This window comes from Poromitra crassiceps, assembly GCF_964638095.1.
Source record: "Poromitra crassiceps genome assembly, chromosome: 17".
Taxonomy (NCBI): Eukaryota; Metazoa; Chordata; class Actinopteri; order Beryciformes; family Melamphaidae; genus Poromitra; species Poromitra crassiceps.
The window spans coordinates 27,285,772-27,309,066 of NC_139635.1; the positions used below are offsets into that span (position 1 = coordinate 27,285,772).

The 23,295-nt window shown below is 43.3% G+C and overlaps 3 protein-coding genes across 3 annotated transcripts; all 3 read right to left on the minus strand.

Annotated features, from left to right (window-relative positions):
• Positions 1–225: 225 nt before the first annotated feature.
• Positions 226–2,390, minus strand: LOC310792314 (E3 ubiquitin-protein ligase TRIM21-like; the record flags this gene model as incomplete). Its single annotated transcript, XM_083654037.1, has 2 exons — positions 226–1,677; positions 2,292–2,390. 2 exons carry the CDS (start codon positions 2,388–2,390, stop codon positions 226–228), a joined length of 1,551 nt encoding a protein of 516 aa, XP_083510163.1.
• A 7,389-nt stretch (positions 2,391–9,779) lies between these two features.
• LOC310791785 (E3 ubiquitin-protein ligase TRIM21-like) lies at positions 9,780–11,420 on the minus strand (the record flags this gene model as incomplete). Its single annotated transcript, XM_083653450.1, has 1 exon — positions 9,780–11,420. One exon carries the CDS (start codon positions 11,418–11,420, stop codon positions 9,780–9,782), a length of 1,641 nt encoding a protein of 546 aa, XP_083509576.1.
• Positions 11,421–19,538: 8,118 nt separating this feature from the next.
• On the minus strand, positions 19,539–21,179 carry LOC310791789 (E3 ubiquitin-protein ligase TRIM21-like; the record flags this gene model as incomplete). Its single annotated transcript, XM_083653454.1, has 1 exon — positions 19,539–21,179. One exon carries the CDS (start codon positions 21,177–21,179, stop codon positions 19,539–19,541), a length of 1,641 nt encoding a protein of 546 aa, XP_083509580.1.
• Positions 21,180–23,295: the final 2,116 nt, after the last annotated feature.

The window sequence follows — 23,295 nt, forward strand, 5'->3', positions numbered from 1 at the left end:
AGGTAAAGAGACAAGTTACATCAGTAGTTACTAGTCTTCTCTCAGTGGAGAGCCCTATTGAAAGAAGTTAATCTTCAAATGTGCTAGACAAATCTGAAAAGTGTTTTGGTTGTTGGTCTATAAAATAAAATTCAACATTAGACTGGCTGCTAGTTACCTGAAGTCAAAACATGTGCATAAATTGTCTTAACTGACAATGAATCCTGAGGAAAATGTATGTTTAGTCTAATCTGTGTGATTGACAGGAGAGATGATCAGAGGGGCGGAGTTTTCACCACCATTATTAGGACAGGGACCGAAGTATGGGTAGAGTTTCTCAGTGAAGGTGCAGCCAGTAAAGGAGTAGATAAGAGCTGCAGCATCTACATCATAAAAGGAGACCAGACCCTCCTCATAATCCACAAACACCCCCACCTTCTGAGGCTTCATCTTCAGAGACAGCAGGACAGCAGGGCAATCAAGAGCTTCGTACTCATTTTCATTCCTCAACCATACAGTCCAGTAGCCATTCTCAGGTCTCAGTGTGCTTGTATCCTTCCTGTTGATCGACCCTCTGGCCACTCCTACATCCCAGTTAGTCTTCCCTTTAACCTGAACCTCGTAGTAAAACTTCCCTGAAGAGAAGCTCTGCTTTGCTAAGACACAGGCACAAGAAGAAAATCTCTCTGGGTTGTCTGGGAGATTCTTTGTTACATCATCATCATGTACTTGTTTCCCATCATCAGACAGGATGAGATCAGGATGTGCTGTATCAGGATCGAGAGTCACATCCACTGCAAACTGCTGGACCCTCTTCAGCTCAACATTAAGCAGCTTCTCCATCTCTTTCCTGAGTGTCTCCTCCAGCTGAGCCACAGCTCTCCTCACAGTCCCCTCATATGATGAGTGGACACTGACCTCTGTCCAGTCTTTGGTGTGTGGCGGCGTGTTCAGGGATGGGAAGCTTTGGAGGAGGTGGAGGTGGTCTTCAGTGTGTGAGAGCTGCTCCACCTCAGCGGTTCTCTTCATCAGCTCACAGATCTCCTGTTCCAGCTCTTTGATGAAGCCTTCACCCTGTTTCTCAGTTGTTTTCTGCTTCTCTTCAATCGTCTCAATGAGCTCAGCCTGGCCTCTCTCCACAGACTGCTTCAGAGCGGTGAAGACCCGCACACTGTCTGCTATCTCTCTGTCTGCATTTGCCTTACTGAGCTCTACTGAGTGTTTGATCTCATGAATCTTCAGTCGTCTCTCCTGGATCATCTGCTGAATTTCAGCCTCCGTCTTCCCCATCTCAGCCTTCTTTCCATCATATTCTTCTTCCAGAGGGACAAAGCGATGTGACTTGTGGTCTGACTCAGTGCAGAACTGACAGACACACATCTGGTCAGTCTTGCAGAACAGCTCCAGCGGTCTGTCATGCTTCTTACACATCCTGTCTTCCAGGTTCTCCACAGGATCCATCAGCTTGTGTCTCTTCAGGCCTGAGATTCTCTGATGAGGCTCCAGGTGAGTCTCACAGTATGAGACCAGACACCCCAGGCAGGACTTCTGGGTCTTCCGTTTGGTCCCAGTGTAGACGTCACAGGGAACTTCTCCTGGTTTGCTTCTTTGTTGCTCTGGGCAGCTCCTGGCTTTCATCTGAGTTGACTTTCTGAACTGAGCAGCAATCTCAGATATGAAAGTATTGACATGCAGCTCAGGTCTTCTTTTCAATAATGAGAGACTAGTATAAAGTATAACAAGCTTTAATGAGACAACATATTAATTTTGGCGTATGACTCCATGATATGATGACGCTCTCCTGAGATGATGAGAGGGCGTCGTCAGTGAAGAATAGGATAGGAAATCCCCCATAGGGAATTCTTCTATCAGGAGTCATGACCGATGGTGGTGTCAGGGGAGGAGGTGGGGCAAAACAACTGCTTCAGCGATGATGATCAGCAACTGAGAATGACACATACACAGCACATAGCAAACAGAGTAAACATGGACCCTGATATACTACGCTGATTAGGTGATTGGGATCAGCTGGAGAGGAATACCTTGGGCTGATTGGTTATTGCCACATGTGTGGTAAACTGTGAATGGGTGAGGGGACAGCATCAGAGAAAGGGGGCGAGCCTAACAATGAATAGGTTATACGACCTCAAAGAAAGGGGGCGTGCACTGTGATATGACGAGATTGGGCGTTGCTGTTAAGTAGTCTTCATTATTGAAAATAGTCTAAGACTTCATTTGAAAAGCTTCTGACACATGGGACACTGGCACTGGACACTAACATCCCAGTGCTGTGTGATACAGTTCTTGCAGAAGTTGTGTCCACATGGTGTGGTGACTGGATCAGTGAACACATCCAGACAGATGGAGCACAGAAACTGCTCTTCAGAGAGGAGACTGCTGGCAGCAGACATATCTGAGACCTGAAGGGAAAGTGTGAAATAACAACATTTATTACATCATTCTTGAATGACAATACCTTAAAAAGGGAATTGAAGTTGGATAAAAAAAAAAGGGACTACACTCACCTTTTATTCACTTTTAAAGTCTGCATGTATTGACTTCATTATACCATAATGAAACTGTCCTATATTGAGGACACAACTGATGTCTTGAATAAAATGTCTGGCCTCAGTAATCTCCATTCACACTTCTTGGTAGCCTATATGCTAACATCTCTATCATGAGTTCATGTCTGCTTTGTGACACGTCCTGATCGGCTGGATATCCAGTTGTTCCTTTACTGTCTTTAACTGCCTGGATCATTCACAATAATGTCTTATCTTTAGGGACAACATTTACTGTCTTTAACTGCCTGGATCATTGACAATAATGTCTTATCTTTAGGGACAACATTTACTGACAAAAGACTGCATGGTGTTCTAGTTGGCTCAAGTTTTTCTCCCATGACTGTGTTTATCTGTTTAAAATCCTCTTAACTCATTGAGTGCCAGCCACTTTTGGAGAACGGACCCAGTGCCAGAGTTTCAGAGCGTTTTCAGTGATTTCTCGAGGCCCACAGAATATTGTGTGATATTACTATGTAAACACCGAACACGCACAAAGAACGATGAGACTCTCTTCTATCATCTGCAAAAACAAGTTTATTGATATCATTTTCCGTTCTTTAGTTATCAGCCGGAGAAGATAGGTTGATTTTAGCAAAAACACACGTTTCAATTTAGAAGCTGAGATATTCCGCCTTTTGTGAACTGAAGCATTTCAAGCACATCATTGACTCTGAAGCTAATATTTTCTGATGTAATGACACCTCAAAAATAATTTCCTTCAATAAAATAGTGAAAACAAAGGAAGTTTGTTTGGCCAAATAATATTTTTTAGCTGCAACCAGCAGCGCTGGCCCCTGCGTGCGCAGACCCTACACCTTCTTGCTGGTCTTGATTTACTGCTGGTGGGCATCATATTCTAGCTTGTTTGCCTGTCTCTCTGTCTATCGAGCCTGCTGCTGCCTGGGTCTGTGTTTACTGTCAATGGTTGTATGCTGTAGTGCCCTGCGTGCCCCACCCCCCTCCTCCTCCTCCGTGGGAGTGTCTCTGGGGCTCTGCTGCTTGCTCTGCGTTTGCTCTGTCTGCACTGAAAAGTGCGCTGCATCCCCCCGCTTTTTCACAGCCTGTCGCCGGCTCCCAGCTGAGAATAATGTAACTTTTCAGAAAGACGCTGGTGTCGGCAACTAAATCATATGGAGGGGCTATCGCAGCGGAGACGGAGGGGCTCAATTGTGGCAGCAGATTGACTGCTGTTCACAGGCACAGCTAACGTTATGCTTCATGCATATCGATGCGATTTCCGTTTCCTCATGACTTCTCTCTTTTTTCCTGGCCTTTCTCTAATCTGGAGAGCACTGTTGCCACCTAATGGGTCGGTAAAATAGGTTATACACATTCAACATGCCCCAAAATTTTACAGGAGATGGATCTGGCTTTGATCCACGTCCCACCGTCAAAAAACGCAATTGAGGACTTTAGTGGTCATTGGCACTCAACGTTACTAAACGAATTGACGACTAAAGTCGTCATTGGCACTCAATGAGTTAATAATCATTTTTATCACTGTATTACTACCCAGCGAGCATTTTTCGGTTGAAAAGACGTTTAAAAAACGTTTAGGGTCAACGTTGAAAAAACGTGCAAGGAAGGTTTGAAAGTGAAAGTTTTTTCACCCACTATTTGCAGACGTTTACTGAACGTTCAGATTTAGACCATATTTCACCAGGATCTTAAATTAAAAATTCAGCAGCGCACACGGGATTCGAACCCCGTTCTCCCACGTTCTCTACGTCCTGAGCTATACATTTTCTTATATTATACAGAGAGCCGGGCACATTATATACTCTATCTCGCACACAACGTAGACTACACAATTGTCAACGATCGGGAGGACAAGTTATTTTATGTGATGCGTACGAGACTATCATATTATGTAACAGACTAAAATTATGTTGTGTGTATGTGTGTGTGCATCTATAGTCTGTAGGCTGTACGGCTTCAGAGGTTAACTTAATTTAACACCAGAGACTCAGGAGGTAGGCTACACAGAGCCTCGTATACAGTCTGTTACAATAACATAGCGTGCCCAGAGCACCTCGTTCCGCACTTGGTGCAGACCGGTGCAGACTTGCTTTGGTCTAGTCAGTCACAGCTAGCTAGTGACTAAGTAGCCTACTTGCGCATGCGCGTTGCAGCAGGAACTGAATTCATTATTTTATAGTATTGCGCTAAACTATTAACCATAGTTGTGTCCTGGAAGCTTTTTGCTGGCACCACATAGCCTATAGTCCCATATTTATGATATTTCATGTGACATAAAATGCGTTGAAATGTAGTTTTCGTGTAGACCAGATTTCAACTCTCAGTTACACAATAAAATGGACAAATGCCAATTCACACACTATCAATATTGTCTCTATTCCAAACTACAACAAATGTTTTAACAATATGATGAACCAAATTGTGTTTTTTACACGTTGACGTTGTAACCGCATTTTAGCCGGTTGAAAAGAGGGTGAAATTAGGTCTTAGATGTTCAAACCCAATATCACCCAGATTTAAACTAAAAATCAACGTTGAAAAAACGTTTTGTGCTCGCTGGGTAGGGGAGGTCCGGGACGAATTAAGCAGGGGGACGGAATTAGCTTGTCCTCATATACTATCTTTGACAAAACCCAGGAAGACGATTCTTTCCCCCCATGTTACACTTCCTGGTACCTCACTTCCTGTGAAGTTTCAGCTCGGCCAGTCAGTGGATGGCGGAGATATCCGCAAAAACGTTGCCTTTTCGTCTTATTTTCAAACGCGAGTAAAATATTGCAAACTGTGTATTTTTCTATTAGCGTGTTGGAATTTATTTATTTAATGCTGCTAACGCTTCATCTGTTAGACCTATCGGTAGACTACAGCTCAATGATTGTTTTGTGTGTAATGTTAGCATATCCTTTGTGCTAGCTTAGCTTTCATCCAGGGAAACGCACGGGGGACAAATAAAGCACTTTGCTCCAATTGCCTTGAATAGGCTATGCATTTATCTGTGCTTGCAGGACAATGCCTCGCATAAGGAAGAGGACCACGGACAGAGGGCAAAAAAATGCACACATTCAAATATTTCTTTGGATAAGCCATTTAAGGGAGGTAAAATATTGATCACATCACATCAGCAAAATATATAGATAGACGTTATAATTATATTAATTTGCAACATATAACATATTAAAATGTATTTCATAATACTTAGTTTCTTAGATGACCAAAAGATGAAGGAATTAATGCCAGAAAAAAATTGTTACCTGGCTGTTTTTGTGCCTTTTTCACAACCGCTACATTAGTCCCCCGCCTGTGCTTTATTTGTCCCTTCACTGTGGGACAAATTAAGCATTGCGCAGCTTCTGGTTGCCATCTGATGACGTCTGATGTATTGACCCATGGAACGAAACTACGGTTGGTATTGCCAGAGGACATGTGTAGGTTGCTTACATGAAAATATTATAACTCCAGCTGAAACAATCTTTACACAATGACAAAAAAAACAAAAAGTGCTTCATTCGTCCCGGACCTCCCCTACTCTGTGGTCAGTAGGCTACATTGATGATATTTTCTTGATGTCATATTCAGTGGAAACTTTCATTAAATTGTAAAAATAAGAATATTAGATTGTCAATGGATTATTCCCAGGCACAGATTTGACTGACCTCTGGGTCAAACATGAACGCTATGTAACACATTCAGAATTAACAGAACACATTAAACCAATAAGGGCCCGCCCACCTGTCAGCTGATGGCCTGATGAAGACCATGCTGATAAAGGCTTTGAAGTTAGTGGGCACTCCTAGCTCTCCTCTTTTTCACTTTAAGAATGTCTGAAAGCAAGTTGAGTCTTAATTTTTGGACGTACACTATGCACTTCAGTTGAAATTAATCTCTAACGATACAGGACAAACCGAATTCCATTCCATTAGGCCTATCTGGATCGGCCGACAGCTCAAAGTGTGTGTTCTTTCTTGCTCTGTTTCAACACAGTAAATATGATCTGCTGTTACTCACCGCTAGTTTTCTTTTCTTTTGAGAGTCTTTTCTCGAAGCTCACTTGAGAATTGGACAGACCCAGGTCCTTTCTCGACTGCAGCAAACAGCAATCTTGTCGCAAGTTACTTTCTCTTTCAATTCCGGAATGTGACGCTGAAATTCGCTCTCCTCCGTTTACTGTTGCTCCGCCTTTTCTGGGCGGGGGGGGGGGTCAAATCAATGTGTTGATTCATTTTGATTCTTACCATTAGAGAGCTGTAGTACCACAAATAGTACCACAAGTTTATTGTGCATTTATTTTTTTATGAACACACATATAAACATGACATCATACAGTGTAATTTGTGATTTGGGCAAACAATGAGCAGCATACAAATATTGTGTTGGATGGATTGGATTGATCCTGTAGGCCTACTTAATATTTTAGTCTTGCACAGAGCAGAGAGAGGGGAAAATAGAGGCGAGAGAGTATGAGATACGGCTCAGGAGAATTCATATGGGATATTGATGTGATCGCTGCGCTGCATACTTGCCCTAAGTCAAATCCTCCTTTGTAATATGATTACTCATTATGGCTATTAAAATTAATCTTGAACAAAAAATCTTATTTGAGTAGATCAATGTAGCAAGTAAAGGCACTAAGGCAGAGCAAAATCTGCAACACAACACTTGACAACCTTAAAATGATGAACAGGCATGTTTGTTTGTTTTGTTGTTAGTCAAAATGATTGTATGTCAAACGTCAAATGCATTTAGATAGATGGAGAAATTGCAAAAAATCAGAATAGTATTACAAAAGTTGCGTCATTATTCCATGTTTGCCACACACACACACACACACACACACACACACACACACACACACACACACACACACACACACACACACACACATACACAGCTCATTCCCATTCAATCCTACACCAATGATTCTCAACCCTTTTCATATCAAGACCTCTAATAGTCCACATTAGCACCACAGACCCCCATTTGATGAGATTGTGTCTCTTGGACCCAAATCTGAGAATATGTTTATTGTTGGATATGATTTTGTCCAGAATTCAAGACTATCTGCTGTAATGTAAACTACTTTTTATAAGTAGCTTTAGTTAACCACATTTCTCCCTATGATTCTCCCTGTTAGCTTTACTGTAGTTAATTTCTTCCCAGTGTGAAGTATTTGGTAGCTTAAGCCAGGCCCCCTCCTACCTCACCGACCTGCTCCACCACCATACCCCCTCCTACCTCACCGACCTGCTCCACCACCATACCCCCTCCTACCTCACTGACCTGCTCCACCACCATACCCCCTCCTACCTCACTGACCTGCTCCACCACCATACCCCCTCCTACCTCACTGACCTGCTCCACCACCATACCCCCTCCTACCTCACCGACCTGCTCCACCACCATACCCCCTCCTACCTCACTGACCTGCTCCACCACCATACCACCTCCTACCTCACCGACCTGCTGCACCACCATACCCCCTCCTACCTCACTGACCTGCTCCACCACCATACCCCCTCCTAACCTCACTGACCTGCTCCACCACCATACCACCTCCTACCTCACTGACCTGCTCCACCACCATACCCCCTCCTACCTCACTGACCTGCTCCACCACCATACCCCCTCCTACCTCACTGACCTGCTCCACCACCATACCCCCTCCTAACCTCACTGACCTGCTCCACCACCATACCCCCTCCTACCTCACTGACCTGCTCCACCACCATACCCCCTCCTAACCTCACTGACCTGCTCCACCACCATACCCCCTCCTACCTCACTGACCTGCTCCACCACCATAGCCCCTCCCATAGCCTCCGCTCCTCTGATGCAAACCTCATGTCTCCACCACTCAGGACCAAGCGCTGGACCCGGGGTGACAGAACCGTCTCCCTTGCTGCCCCCTCCCTCTGGAACTCTCTCCCTAAACACATCAGAGACTGCATTAAACTGCCCACATTCAAATCATTACTAGAAACTCACCTGTGCTTTTAACCTGCGATAACTGTATTGTCTTTTCCCTCATTCTTTGATCATTTGTATTGTGTATTATGTTTTTAATGTGTTGTTTACTTGATCTTTTTAAACCCCCTTGTAAAGCGTCTGAATACCATGAAAAGTGCTCCATAAATACAATTTACTGTTATTAAATGTATTATTATTTTATCCTTATAACCGTATGTATTCATAAGACTGAACAGACACATGGATATAGTTTAGAAGAATAGATAAACAGCCAACTTACTAAGAAAGATTGGGGTTCAGGCCGTCCGGGCTTGTTGTTTTGGACCTGCTAAGCTCTATATTGTATTAGCAAACACTGCAACAGGAAGTCAGCTCTGCACGGCCAACGCACACCAGCACGACAAAAGTGGCTTGGAGTCACTGCTCGCTTGGTGCTGAAGCTTGATTGGTTGTCTTGCTGTCTTCTGGCCCCTCCCCACGTCGCTGTCGTTGCTCTCGTCCATCGCCAGGTATCCCAGCATGCTTTGGAAGGAGATGACTGATGCATCCAATACACAATGAATGAATGAACAACTGACTAGTGTCACTGTGGTGTGCATCATGCACCGTTAGAGGAGTGAATAGAGATGTTACAATGAAACTGGAAAATGTGTCGTTTTCACACACTCACTTTAATGATCAAAGAAAAACTGGATATAAGGAAAAATACTTTTTTTTTGTTGCAATTTTCAGAACATAGGCTCCGACAAAAACATCATCATCAACATTCCAATGTTACCACTAACCAGCCACATCAAGTGCTTGTGTGCTTGTAAGAGTTGTATGCAGGATCCCACGTAAGGGGTCCATGAAAAGACAGCCGGGCGAAACACCCGTCACTCCTAACCTCGTCTAATTAGGCCAAAAACTTTAATGATCAAAGAAAAACAGGATATGAAAGGAAATACTGAAGTCTTCTTTAACTTTAACCCCCCTGTCATGATATAACTAAATCACTTTGTCTACATCACATGAACATGAGCCATAACACCACACAATCTTCCAAGAGGAGGAAAAGGTAAAGAGACAAGATACATCAGTAGTTACTGGTCTTCTCTCAGTGGAGACTGAGCCCTATTGAAAGAACAAATTAATAATCTTCAAATGTGCTAGACAAGTCTGAAAAGTATTTTTGTTGTTCTATAAAATAAAATTCAACATTAGACTGGCTGCTAGTTACCTGAAGACAAAACAACATGTGTGTAAACTGTCTTAACTGACAATGAATCCTGAGGCAAATTACTGATCAGTCTAATCTGTCTGATTGACAGGAGAGATGACGAGAGGGGCGGAGTTTTTACCACCATTATTATTGTAGGGACAGAAGTATGGGTAGAGTTTCTCAGTGAAGGTGCAGCCAGTAAAGGAGTAGATAAGAGCTGCAGCAGCTACATCATAAAAGGAGACCAGACCCTCCTCATAATCCACAAATACGCCCACCTTCTGAGGCTTCATCTTCAGAGAGAGGAGGACAGAAGGGTCAGCAAGAGCTTCGTACTCATTTCCATCCCTCAACCATACAGTCCAGTATCCATCCTCTGGGCTCAGTGTGATGTCTCCCTTCCTGTTGATCGACCCTCTGGCCACTCCTACATCCCAGTCAGTCTTCCCTTTAACCTGGACTTCATAGTAAAACTTCCCTGAAGAGAAGCTCTGCTTTGCTAAGACACAGCTACAAGAAGAAAATCTCTCTGGGTTGTCTGGGAGATTCTTCTTTACATCACCATCATGTACTTGTTTCCCATCATCAGACAGGATGAGATCAGGATGTGCTGTATCAGGATCCAGAGTCACATCCACTGCAAACTGCTGGACCCTCTTCAGCTCAACATCAGCAAGCAGCTTCTCCATGTCTTTACTGAGTGTCTCCTCCAGCTGAGCCACAGCTCTCCTCACAGTCCCCTCATATGATGAGTGGACACTGACCTCTGTCCAGTCCTTGGTGTGTGGAGCAGTGTTCAGGGATGGGAAGCTTTGGAGGAGGTGGAGGTGGTCTTCAGTGTGTGAGAGCTGCTCCACCTCAGCGGTTCTCTTCATCAGCTCACAGATTTCCTGTTCCATCTCTTTGATGAAGCCTTCAGCCTCTTTCTCTGTTGTTTTCTGCTTCTCTTCAATTGTCTCAATGAGCTCAGCCTGGCCTCTCTCCACAGACTGCTTCAGAGCAGTGAAGACCTGCACACTGTCTGCTATCTCTCTGTCTGCATTTGCCTTACTGAGCTCTACTGAGTGTTTGATCTCATGAATCTTCAGTCGTCTCTCCTGGATCATCTGCTGAATTTCAGCCTCCGTCTTCCCCAGTTCAGCCTTCTTTCCTTTATATTCTTCTTCCAGAGGGACAAAGCGATGTGACTTGTGGTCTGACTCAGTGCAGAACTGACATACACACATCTGGTCAGTCTTGCAGAACAGCTCCAGCGGTCTGTCATGCTTCTTACACATCCTGTCTTCCAGGTTCTCCACAGGATCCATCAGCTTGTGTCGTTTCAGGGCTGAGATTCTCTGATGAGGCTCCAGGTGAGTCTCACAGTAGGACACCAGACACACCAGGCAGGACTTCAGGGCCTTCTCTTTGGTCCCAGTGCAGACGTCACAGGGAACTTCTCCTGGTTTGGCACTTTGTTGGTCTGGGCAGCTCCTGGCTTTCATCTGAGCTGACTTTCTGAACTGAGCAACCATCTCAGATATGAAAGTATTGACCCGCAGCAGAGGTCTTCTGTCAAAAACCTCTTTACACATGGGACACTGGCACTGGACACTAACATCCCAGTGCTGTGTGATACAGTTCTTGCAGAAGTTGTGTCCACATGGTGTGGAGACTGGATCAGTGAACACATCCAGACAGATGGAGCACAGAAACTGCTCTTCAGAGAGGAGACTGCTGGCAGCAGACATATCTGAGACCTGAAGGGAAAGTGTGAAATAACAACATTTATTACATCATTCTTGAATGACAATACCTTAACTCATTGAGTGCCAGCCACTTTTGGAGAACGGACGCTCCCAGTGCCAGAGTTTCAGAGCTTTTTTCAGTGATTTCTCGAGGCCCACAGAATATTGTGTGATATTACTATGTAAACAATGAACACGCAAAAAGAACGATGAGACTCTTTTCTATCATCAGCAAAAACAGGTTTATTGATATCATTTTCCGTTCTTTAGTTATCAGCCGGAGAAGATAGCTTGATTTAACAAAAAAGAGCAGTTTTTTTCTAGAAGCTGAGATAATGGCCCTTTTGTGAAATTAAACATTTCAAACACATCACTGACTCTGAAGCTAATTTTCTGATGTAGTCACACCTCAAAAATAATTTCCTTCAATAAAACAGTGAAGGCCAGGGAATTTTGTTTGGCAGAATAATAATTTTAGCTGCAACCAGCAGCGCTGGCCCCTGCGTGCGCTGCTGGTTGCAGCTTCTTGCTGGTCTTGATTTGCTGCTGGTGGGCATCGGATATTCTGGCTTGCGTTTGCCAACCCTGTCCTGCTGCCTGGGTCTGTCTGGGTGTTGTGTGCTGCTCTGCGTGCCCCCCCCCCCTCCCACCCCTCAACTGCACACTCCTCCGTATGGGAGGTGGCTCTCTGCTGAGTTTGCTCTGCACTGTGAAGGGTGCGCGACATCCAGCTTTTTTACAGCGTTCCGCGTGTGTTTGTCACCGGCTCCTATGCTTCCAGTTGAGAATAATAACAACTCCACAGCTGATCATGCGAATGGGCTGTCGCAGCGGACATGGAGGAGCTCAATTGTGGGAGCAGATTGGCTGCTGCAGGCACATCTAACGTTAAAACGCTTCATGCATATCGATGCATACGGATGCGATGCGATTTCCGTTTCCCCAACGACTTATTCTCTGTTTTTCTCTGCCTTTCTGTTAACCTGGAGAGCACTGTCGCCACCTAAGGGTTCTGTAAAATAGGTTATAGACCTCCAATAGCTACAATAGTTGTACAGGAGATGCGGAAGGCTTTGATCGACGTCCCACCGTCAAAAAACGCAATTGACGACAATCGTCGTCTTTGGCACTCTACGTCAGTATTTGAATTGACGACAGCTGTCGTCATTGGCACTCAATGAGTTAAAAGGGGAAATTTAAGTTAAAAAAAAGGGGACTACACTCACATTTTATTCACTTTTAAAGTGTCATCGAGGAGGACTAAGTGAAGTGTGCAATGATTTAAAAAGCCTTCATTGGCATGTCTAGAGAGACACTGTTGGATTAATGACAATGAACTTAGCTTCTGTTGAACACCTCATTATTTCTACTGACTCTGTACAAACAGCCTAGAGACAACCCACCTCAGGTCGCCCTATTTTATATGACAATGGTTCATTCACCAAACCTGCATGTATTGACTTCATTATGCCATAATGAAACTGTCCTATATTGAGGACACAACTGATGTCTTGAATAAAATGTCTGGCCTCAGTAATCTCCATTCACACTTCTTGGTAGCCTATAGATGTGGAAAAAGGCTCATGTTCTCCCCCTGTTAAAAGGTGGTGACCCCTCAAACCTCAACAATTATAGGCCAATATCAAACTTGTCAGCTCTAGCCAAGATTCTGGAAACGCTGGTAAGTAACCAATTAAAAGAATTCCTTAGCAACCATGTAATTTTATCCCCATATCAGTCTGGTTTTAGGAAGTGTCACAGTACAGTTACTGCTGCTACAAAAGTAGTAAATTACATCATTGTGGCCTTAGATAGGAGAGAGCACTGTGCCTCCCTTTTTATTGATTTTTCTAAAGCGTTCGACACTGTGGACCATGATGTCATGAAGCACAGGTTAGTTAGTATTGGTTTGTCAGACTCTGCTGTTGCTTGGTTTTCTAATTATTTTACTGACAGGACTCAATGTGTTCAGGCTGATGGTTTTATTTCTGAAGTTTTATCTGTCCACAAGGGGGTGCCACAAGGCTCGGTTTTAGGCCCTTTACTGTTCACAATTTATATTAATAACCTTGGCAAAAGTGCTTCACATGCAAACTTTCATTTTTATGCTGATGACACTGTTATTTACTGTTGTGCTGCCTCTCTGTCCAGGGCTTTGGAAAACCTGCAAAATGCTTTTAAAGAAGTAGAATCCCAACTTCAGCAACTTAGGCTTGTTTTAAACCCGGACAAAACAAAACTGATGGTCTTTTCCAAATCCAAAACACAAATACATAGTGTAAATTCTACCGGCATTTATACATCTCAAGGTGCACACATTCAATCCGTCACAACTTTTAAATACCTAGGCTTTTTACTGGATGACAGCTTGTCTTTTAAACCTCACATCGATAGCCTTGCTAGAAAGCTAAAAGTGAGGTTGGGGTTCTATTTCAGGAACAAATCATGCTTTTCTTTTTATGCTAAAAAGAAGCTTGTGGCAGCTACATTTTTACCAGTTTTAGATTATGGCGATGTTCTTTACATGAAAGCCTGCTCCGCCTCACTTCATATACTGGACACTACCTACCATGGAGCTTTAAGATTCATCACTGGCTGTAGATCACTCACCCATCACTGCACTCTGTATTCTAAGGTAAACTGGCCATCCCTCACTGCCCGCAGGCTGCATCATTGGTATATCTTCATTTATAAAGCAATCACCGGTAAGCTCCCCCTTTATCTCTGCTCCTACATCTCCATCACATCAAACCCATCTTATAGTTTACGCTCTCAGGACTTCCTCCATGCCTCAGTACCCAAAACTCGCACAGAGTTTGGGAAAAGGGCCTTCATGTTTTCTGCTCCCTCTGCCTGGAATGAGCTGCAAAAAACCCTAAAACTAGCTAACCTCATCACCTTTCCTGATTTTAAAACTCAAGTCGCAGACTTTTTAAAGAATGTGATGGGTCAATGTCACTGCTTTTCTGTATAAAGTGTTTTTAATATCTTGTATACAACCCCTCCCCACCCAACCCCCTTTTCCTCATTCCTACCTTTTACCCTAACCCCTTCTACCCCCCCCCCCCCCCCGCATCTCATCTCCCCTTTTTCTTAACTGCTCCAACCCACATTCAATTCTCCTCATGACTGTATTGCCTTTTATGTTCTTGTTGTGCTTGCGTCTTGTTGTTTTTTGTTTTTATGGATGTTGCCATTTTGGCCAGGTCTTACTCGAAAAAGAGATCTTGGATCTCAAGTAATTTTCCTGGTAAAATAAAGGTGAATAATAAATATGCTAACATCTCTATCATGAGTTCATGTCTGCTTTGTGACACGTCCTGATCGGCTGGATATCCAGTTGTTCCTTTACTGTCTTTAACTGCCTGGATCATTCACAATAATGTCTTATCTTTACTGTCTTTAACTGCCTGGATCATTCACAATAATGTCTTATCTTTAGGGACAACATTCACTGTCTTTAACTGCCTGGATCATTCACAATAATGTCTTATCTTTAGGGACAACATTTACTGACAAAAGACTGCATGGTGTTCTAGTTGGCTCAAGCTTTTCTCCCATGACTGTGTTTATCTGTTTAAAACCCTCTTAATAATCATTTGTATCACTGTATTACTACTTTGTGGTCAGTAGGCTACATTGATGATATTTTCTTGATGTCATATTCAGTGGAAACTTTCATATATTAAATTGTAAAAATGAGAACATTTGATTGTCAATGGATTATTCCCAGGCACAGATTTGACTGACCTCTGGGTCAAACATGAACGCTATGTAACATTCAGAATTAACAGAACACATTAAACCAATAAGGCCCGCCCACCTGTCAGCTGATGGCCTGATGAAGACCATGCTGATAAAGGCTTTGAAGTTAGTGGGCACTCCTAGCTCTCCTCTTTTTCACTTTAAGAATGTCTGAAAGCAAGTTGAGTCTTAATTTTTGGACGTACACTATACACTTCAGTTGAAATTAATCTCTAACGATACAGGACAAACCGAATTCCATTCCATTAGGCCTATCTGGATCGGCCGACAGCTCAAAGTGTGTGTTCTTTCTTGCTCTGTTTCAACACAGTAAATATGATCTGCTGTTACTCACCGCTAGTTTTCTTTTCTTTTGAGAGTCTTTTCTCGAAGCTCACTTGAGAATTGAACAGACCCAGGTCCTTTCTCGACTGCAGCAAACAGCAATCTTGTCGCAAGTTACTTTCTCTTTCAATTCCGGAATGTGACGCTGAAATTCGCTCTCCTCCGTTTCCTGTTGCTCCGCCTTTTTCTGGGCGGGGGGGGGGGGGGTCAAATCCATGTGTTGATTCATTTTGATTCTTACCATTAGAGAGCTGTAGTACCACAAATAGTACCACAAGTTTATTGTGCATTTATTTTTTTATGAACACACATATAAACATGACATCATACAGTGTAATTTGTGATTTGGGCAAACAATGAGCAGCATACAAATATTGTGTTGGATGGATTGGATTGATCCTGTAGGCCTACTTAATATTTTAGTCTTGCACAGAGCAGAGAGAGGGGAAAATAGAGGCGAGAGAGTATGAGATACGGCTCAGGAGAATTCATATGGGATATTGATGTGATCGCTGCGCTGCATACTTGCCCTAAGTCAAATCCTCCTTTGTAATATGATTACTCATTATGGCTATTAAAATTAATCTTGAACAAAAAATCTTACTTGAGTAGATCAATGTAGCAAGTAAAGGCACTAAGGCAGAGCAAAATCTGCAACACAACACTTGACAACCTTAAAATGATGAACAGGCATGTTTGTTTGTTTTGTTGTTAGTCAAAATGATTGTATGTCAAACGTCAAATGCATTTAGATAGATGGAGAAATTGCAAAAAAACAGAATAGTATTACAAAAGTTGCGTCATTATTCCATGTTTGCCACACACACACACACACACACACACACACACACACACACACACACACACACACACACACATTCCCTAGAAGAGCTGAGCTTCTGACCACGGCTGGGTCATATTGACTTCCCCTGTGTGATGGCAGGAACATACAGTGTATTAAGAATTCATGGTGCATGTCTTTGACTGCAACCATCCAAAGGCTGAGGGCGGCCACAGCTAGCCAACAGTGGAGAGACACACATGTGCACACACACACGCACACACACACACACACACACACACACACACACACACACACACACACACACACACACACACACACACACACACACACACACACACACACACACACACACACACACACACAGCTCATTCCAATGTTTCTCAACCCTTTTCATATCAAGACCTCTAATTTAGTCCACATTAGCGCCACAGACCCCCATTTGATGAGATTGTGTCTCTTGGACCCTGTTATGTGACCAGCCAGTCTCCTCCTCTTCTCGCTCTCTCTCCCCTCCCTCTGGAGTTCCTGCTCTATCTTAATTGCCTGAGCGGCAACACCTGGAGCCAATCAACCCAAGGGTTATTTAAATGGAGGTTGGAGTGGAGAACAGGAGAGCTTGCACACACACACAGCAGCAGCAGCGCCTGGAGGTTCTCTCCAGTGGTAATTATTATTTTGTACTTTCTATTTTTGTTGTACTTTGTTTGGTTGTACTTTGTTCTGTTATTTTGTTTATTTGTTTAGGCTGAAGTCCCCGGTAGTTATGTTTTCGTAAATTATCCTGTTTAACCCTTTGTTCTTTTTGTCTCTTCAGGAAATCTAGCTGGCTTCGACGGCCCAAAGGGGTTGGCCCAGGCCTTTTCCTTAGTTTGGCCGGATCTTCAGCCTCCTTTCTTTATATCATTTGCTACTATTTGGTCATTTTCTTCATTTTTGGTTAAAATAAACATTTGAATAATTGTGCAACCTGCCTGGTGTCCTAAATATGTTCTGGTCTTCTGTTGAGCCATATTTTATGTGTTGAAGACCATAACAGACCCAAATCTGAGAATATGTTTATTGTTGGATATGATTTTGTCCAGAATTCAAGACTATCTGCTGTACTGTCAACTACTTTTTTATAAGTAGCTTTAGTTAACCAAATGTCTCCCTATGATTCTCCCTGTTAGCTTTAGTGTAGTTAATTTCTTCCCAGTGTGAAGTATTTGGTAGCTTAAGCCAGGCCCCCTCTTACCTCACTGACCTGCCCCACCACCATACCCCCTCCTACCTCACCGACCTGCTCCACCACCATACCCCCTCCTACCTCACCGACCTGCTCCACCACCATACCCCCTCCTACCTCACTGACCTGCTCCACCACCATACCCCCTCCTACCTCACTGACCTGCTCCACCACCATACCCCCTCCTACCTCACCGACCTGCTCCACCACCATACCCCCTCCTACCTCACTGACCTGCTCCACCACCATACCCCCTCCTACCTCACTGACCTGCTCCACCACCATACCCCCTCCTACCTCACTGACCTGCTCCACCACCATACCCCCTCCTACCTCACTGACCTGCTTTATGGGCATTTCATATTTGGGTTGAGCAACTATTTGTATTTACCTTACATTTGTAATTTGTGCATCCTATAATGTGTGTATATGTGCATTCTGTCTAAAGAGGATGTTGAAACCTGTAAATGAGCATAGTTTAAGCTCACATCTCGGGGCAGTATTGATTATATATGTTAAATGGTCAATTGTGTTATGGGAATTGCTGGTATTAGATAATAGTAATTATCTGTTTGTTTCTGTACTGCATATATTGTGTTAGAGAGCCACCTTGTGGTCCATTTGAGTATGGAACTTTGTTCGTAGTTATATAGCTCAATTGTTTGGTCACTCAATCCATTTGAGTTATTCATGTTTCCATTGTTTATTTGTTTCTTAGGAAACCACACCTAAAGTAATACCTGGATGCAGGACTACGGAAACACCTGGGTTGAATAAAAGGACTAAACCTTCTTTCTTGGACTTTTGATCCTGACCGATCACCTGTGGTGGACTAGTGACTCTGATCCGGCACATAAGCAGAAGTTCATTGGAATAGCCTCAGTCAGTTATTCCTTTTTTTCAGCCCACATTCAAATCATTACTAGAAACTCACCTGTGCTTTTAACCTGCGATAACTGTATTGTCTTTTCCCTCATTCTTTGATCATTAGTATTGTGTATTATGTTTTGAATGTGTTGTTTACTTGATCTTTTTAAACCCCCTTGTAAAGCGTCTGAATACCATGAAAAGTGCTCCATAAATACAATGTAGTGTTATGAAATTTATTATTATTGTATCCTTAAAACCGTATGTATTCATAAGACTGAACAGACACATGGATATAGTTTAGAAGAATAGATAAACAGTCAACTTACTAAGAAGGATTCGGGTTCAGGCCGGGCCGGGCTTGTTGTTTTGGACCTGCTAAGCTCTATATTGTATTAGCAAACACTGCAACAGGAAGTCAGCTCTATATTGTATTAGCAAACACTGCAACAGGAAGTCAGCTCTGCACGGCCAACGCACACCAGCACGACAAAAGTGGCTTGGAGTCACTGCTCGCTTGGTGCTGCAGCTTGATTGGTTGTCTTGCTGTCTTCTGGCCCCTCCCCACGTCGCTGTTGTTGCTCTCGTCCGTCGCCAGGTATCCCAGCATGCTTTGGAAGGAGATGACAGACGCATCCAATACACAATGAATGAATGAACAACTGACTAGTGTCACTGTGGTGTGCATCATGCACCGTTAGAGGAGTGAATAGAGATGTTACAATGAAACTGGAAAATGTGTCGTTTTCACACACTCACTTTAATGATCAAAGAAAAACAGGATATGAAAGGAAATACTGAACTCTTCTTTAACTTTAACCCCCCCACATGATCTAACTAAATCATTATGTCTACATCACATGAACATGAGCCATAACACCACACATTCTGCCAAGAGGAAGAAAAGGTAAAGAGACAAGATACATCAGTAGTTACTGGTCTTCTCTCAGTGGAGACTGAGCCCTATTGAAAGAACACATCAATAATCTTAATGTGCTAGACAAGTCTGAAAAGTGTTGTTGTTGTTCTATAAAATAAAATTCAACATTAGACTGGCTGCTAGATACCTGAAGTCAAAACATGTGCGTAAATTGTCTTAACTGACAATGAATCCTGAGGCAAATTAATGATCAGTCTAATCTGTGTGATTAACAGGAGAGATGATCAGAGGGGCGGAGTTTTTACCACCATTATTATTGCAGGGACCGAAGTATGGGTAGAGTTTCTCAGTGAAGGTGCAGCCAGTAAAGGAGTAGATAAGAGCTGCAGCATCTACGTCATAAAAGGAGACCAGACCCTCCTCATAATCCACAAACACCCCGACCTTCTGAGGCTTCATCTTCAGAGAGAGGAGGACAGCAGGGTCAGCAAGAGCTTGGTACTCATTTCCATCCCTCAACCATACAGTCCAGTATCCATCCTCTGGGCTCAGTGTGATGTCTCCCTTCCTGTCTATCGAGCCTCTGGCCACTCCTACATCCCAGCGAGTCTTCCCTTTAACCTGGACCTCGTAGTAAAACTTCCCTGAAGAGAAGCTCTGCTTTGCTAAGACACAGGGACCAGAAGAGAATCTCTCTGGGTTGTCTGGGAGATTCTTCCATACATCACCATGATGTACTTGTTTCCCGTCATCAGACAGGATGAGATGGGCTGGTGCTGTATCAGGATCCAGAGTCACATCCACTGCAAACTGCTGGACCCTCTTCAGCTCAACATCAGCAAGCAGCTTCTCCATCTCTTTCCTGAGTGTCTCCTCCAGCTGAGCCACAGCTCTCCTCACAGTCCCTTCATGTGATGATTGGACACTGACCTCTGTCCAGCCCTTGGTATGTGGAGGAGTGTTCAGGGATGGGAAGCTTTGGATGAGGTGAAGGTGGTCTTCAGTGTGTGAGAGCTGCTCCACCTCAGCGGTTCTCTTCATCAGCTCAGAGATTTCCTGTTCCAGCTCTTTGATGAAGCCTTCACCCTGTTTCTCAGTTGTTTTCTGCTTCTCTTCAATCGTCTCAATGAGCTCAGCCTGACCTCTCTCCACAGACTGCTTCAGAGCAGTGAAGACCCGCACACTGTCTGCTATCTCTCTGTCTGCATTTGCCTTGCTGAGCTCTACTGACTGTTTGATCTCATGAATCTTCAGTCGTCTCTCCTGGATCTTCTGCTGAATTTCAGCCTCCGTCTTCCCCAGTTCAGCCTTCTTTCCATCATATTCTTCTTCCAGAGGAACAAAGCGATGTGACTTGTGGTCTGACTCAGTGCAGAACTGACAGACACACATCTGGTCAGTCTTGCAGAACAGCTCCAGCGGTCTGTCATGCTTCTTACACATCCTGTCTTCCAGGTTCTCCACAGGATCCATCAGCTTGTGTCTCTTCAGGCCTGATATTCTCTGATGAGGCTCCAGGTGAGTCTCACAGTAGGAGGTCAGACACACCAGGCAGGACTTCAGGGCCTTCTCTTTGGGCCCAGTGCAGACATCACAGGGAACTTCTCCAGGTTTGGCACTTTGTTGGTCTGGGCAGCTCCTGGCTTTCATCAGAGCTGACTTCCTGAACTGAGCAACCATCTCAGATATGAAAGTATTGACCTGCAGCAGAGGTCTTCTGTCAAAAACCTCTTTACACATGGGACACTGGCACTGGACACTAACATCCCAGTGTTGTGTGATGCAGTTCTTGCAGAAGTTGTGTCCACATGGTGTGGAGACTGGATCAGTGAACACATCCAGACAGATGGAGCACAGGAACTGCTCTTCAGAGAGGAGACTGCTGACAGCAGACATATCTGAGACCTGAAGGGAAAGTGTGAAATAACAACATTTATTACATCATTCTTGAATGAAAATACCTTAAAAGGGGAAATTTAAGTAAAAAGAAAAGGGGACTACACTCACATTTTATGCACTTTTAAAGTGTCATCAAGGAGGACTAAGTGTGCAATGATTTAAAAAGCCTTCATTGGCATGTCTAGAGACACTAGTTGTGTTTCCATTACCCTCAGAAATGCGCAAAATCTAAATATCGCAATAGAAATTGGGTAATGGAAACACGTGAATTTCGAAAAACCTCCCAAATATCGCAAAAAGTTTTTTCGCTCTCATGAGGTGGTTTTTCAGACGTGTCGATATAGAAGTTTATCGCAAAAGTGTAATGGAAACACATTTTTCGCATTTGCACGTCATGTGACCCATATTATCCCTTGGAAAAGGAGCGGAAAATAAGTTTGGTAAGTAAGGTTCGATAGCCGTGTCAAAACCTCCGCAGCAAGTGGAAAACTTTGAAGCAACGCTACCTAGCAGAAAGACGAGTGTTATGCAAAAGCGTAGCCGGGCAAATTAGATAATGTTTAATGGCAGAAATCGGTCCATGGTGACAGCAGGCTGCCTGTGTGCGCGCATTTGGCACAGCGGCGAGATGAGAGGATGAAAAGCACACACTGGTGCGGTGGTGCTGTCTGAAGTGAATACAGTGACTGTGAGTAGGCTAATACATTGCACACGTTTCAGGTGCAATTATAGAACCAAATCAGCCTTTTCCCCCCTCCATCTCTAAATCGGACCAGTTGTAGGCTATTAGGCTACCTTTTTTCCTCTGCCTGTCGCGCTGACTGCATTCACGCAGCCAGCAACATTTTGCGACTCATTTTCTTTTGAATTGATAATCAGGCTCGTTTATATGCATTGTAACTTCATGTTGGGATTTGCATTGACCATTGGTTGGATTTGAGCATGCAGGGGACGGGATATGGGGCAGATCCCCGTGCGTAATCACTGTGGCAGCTGCTGCAACGGGGAATCACTCAAACGCAACTTCAATGGAAACGCCTACAAGTCGCAATTGTACATTGTCGAAGTTGTAGAAATATCGCAATTCTTTTGCGAAAAACTGTAATGGAAACACAGCTACTGTTGGATTAATTTAATGACAATGAATTTAGCTTCTGTTGAACACCTCATTATTTCTACTGACTCTATACAAACAGCCTAGAGACAACCCACCTCAGGTCGCCCTATTTTATATGGTTATATGGTTCATTTACCAAACCTGCATGTATTGACTTCATTATACCATAATGAAACTGTCCTCCTATATTGAGGACACAACTGATGTCTTGAATAAAATGTCTGGCCTCATTAATCTCCATTCACACTTCTTGGTAGCCTATATGCTAACATCTCTATCATGAGTTCATGTCTGCTTTGTGACACGTCCTGTCTTTATCTGCCTGGATCATTCACAATAATGTCTTATCTTTAGGGACAACATTTACTGTCTTTAACTGCCTGGATCATTCACAATAATGTCTTATCTTTAGGGACAACATTTACTGACAAAAGACTGCATGGTGTTCTAGTTCAGCGTTCCTCAAGTGGTGGGTCGCGACGGGCCGTTTTGATTGGGTCGCGGACATTGGCCCAATTTTTTTTTTTTTTTTTTTTTTTTTTTTTCATATTTCATTTGAGTTAAATTCAGATTATTGAAACTGGATTAGCCTGACCAGTTTTACTTGTTTAACAAGCTGAAGCATATGCTCTGCCTGTAATTCAAGAGAAGTCTGCCTTTTCATTTCATATTTAATTTTAGTTCAATTCAGATGATTGAAACTGGATTAGCATGGCCCCAGTTTAATTAAAAGTTATGACAGTTTAACTAAAAAGCATATAGCCTTGTGATTCAAGAAAAGTCTGCCTTTTTATTTCATATTAGTTAAATTCAGACTATTGAAACTGGATTAACATGTCCAGGTTAACTTGTTTTATTATTATTATTAACTTGTTTAAAAACATATAGGCATGTAATTCAAGATAAGTCTGCCTTTTATTTCATATTTCATACAGTTCAAATAAGACTTTCTGAGCATGACCAGTTTGACTTGCCTGTAATTCAAGTCTGCCTTAT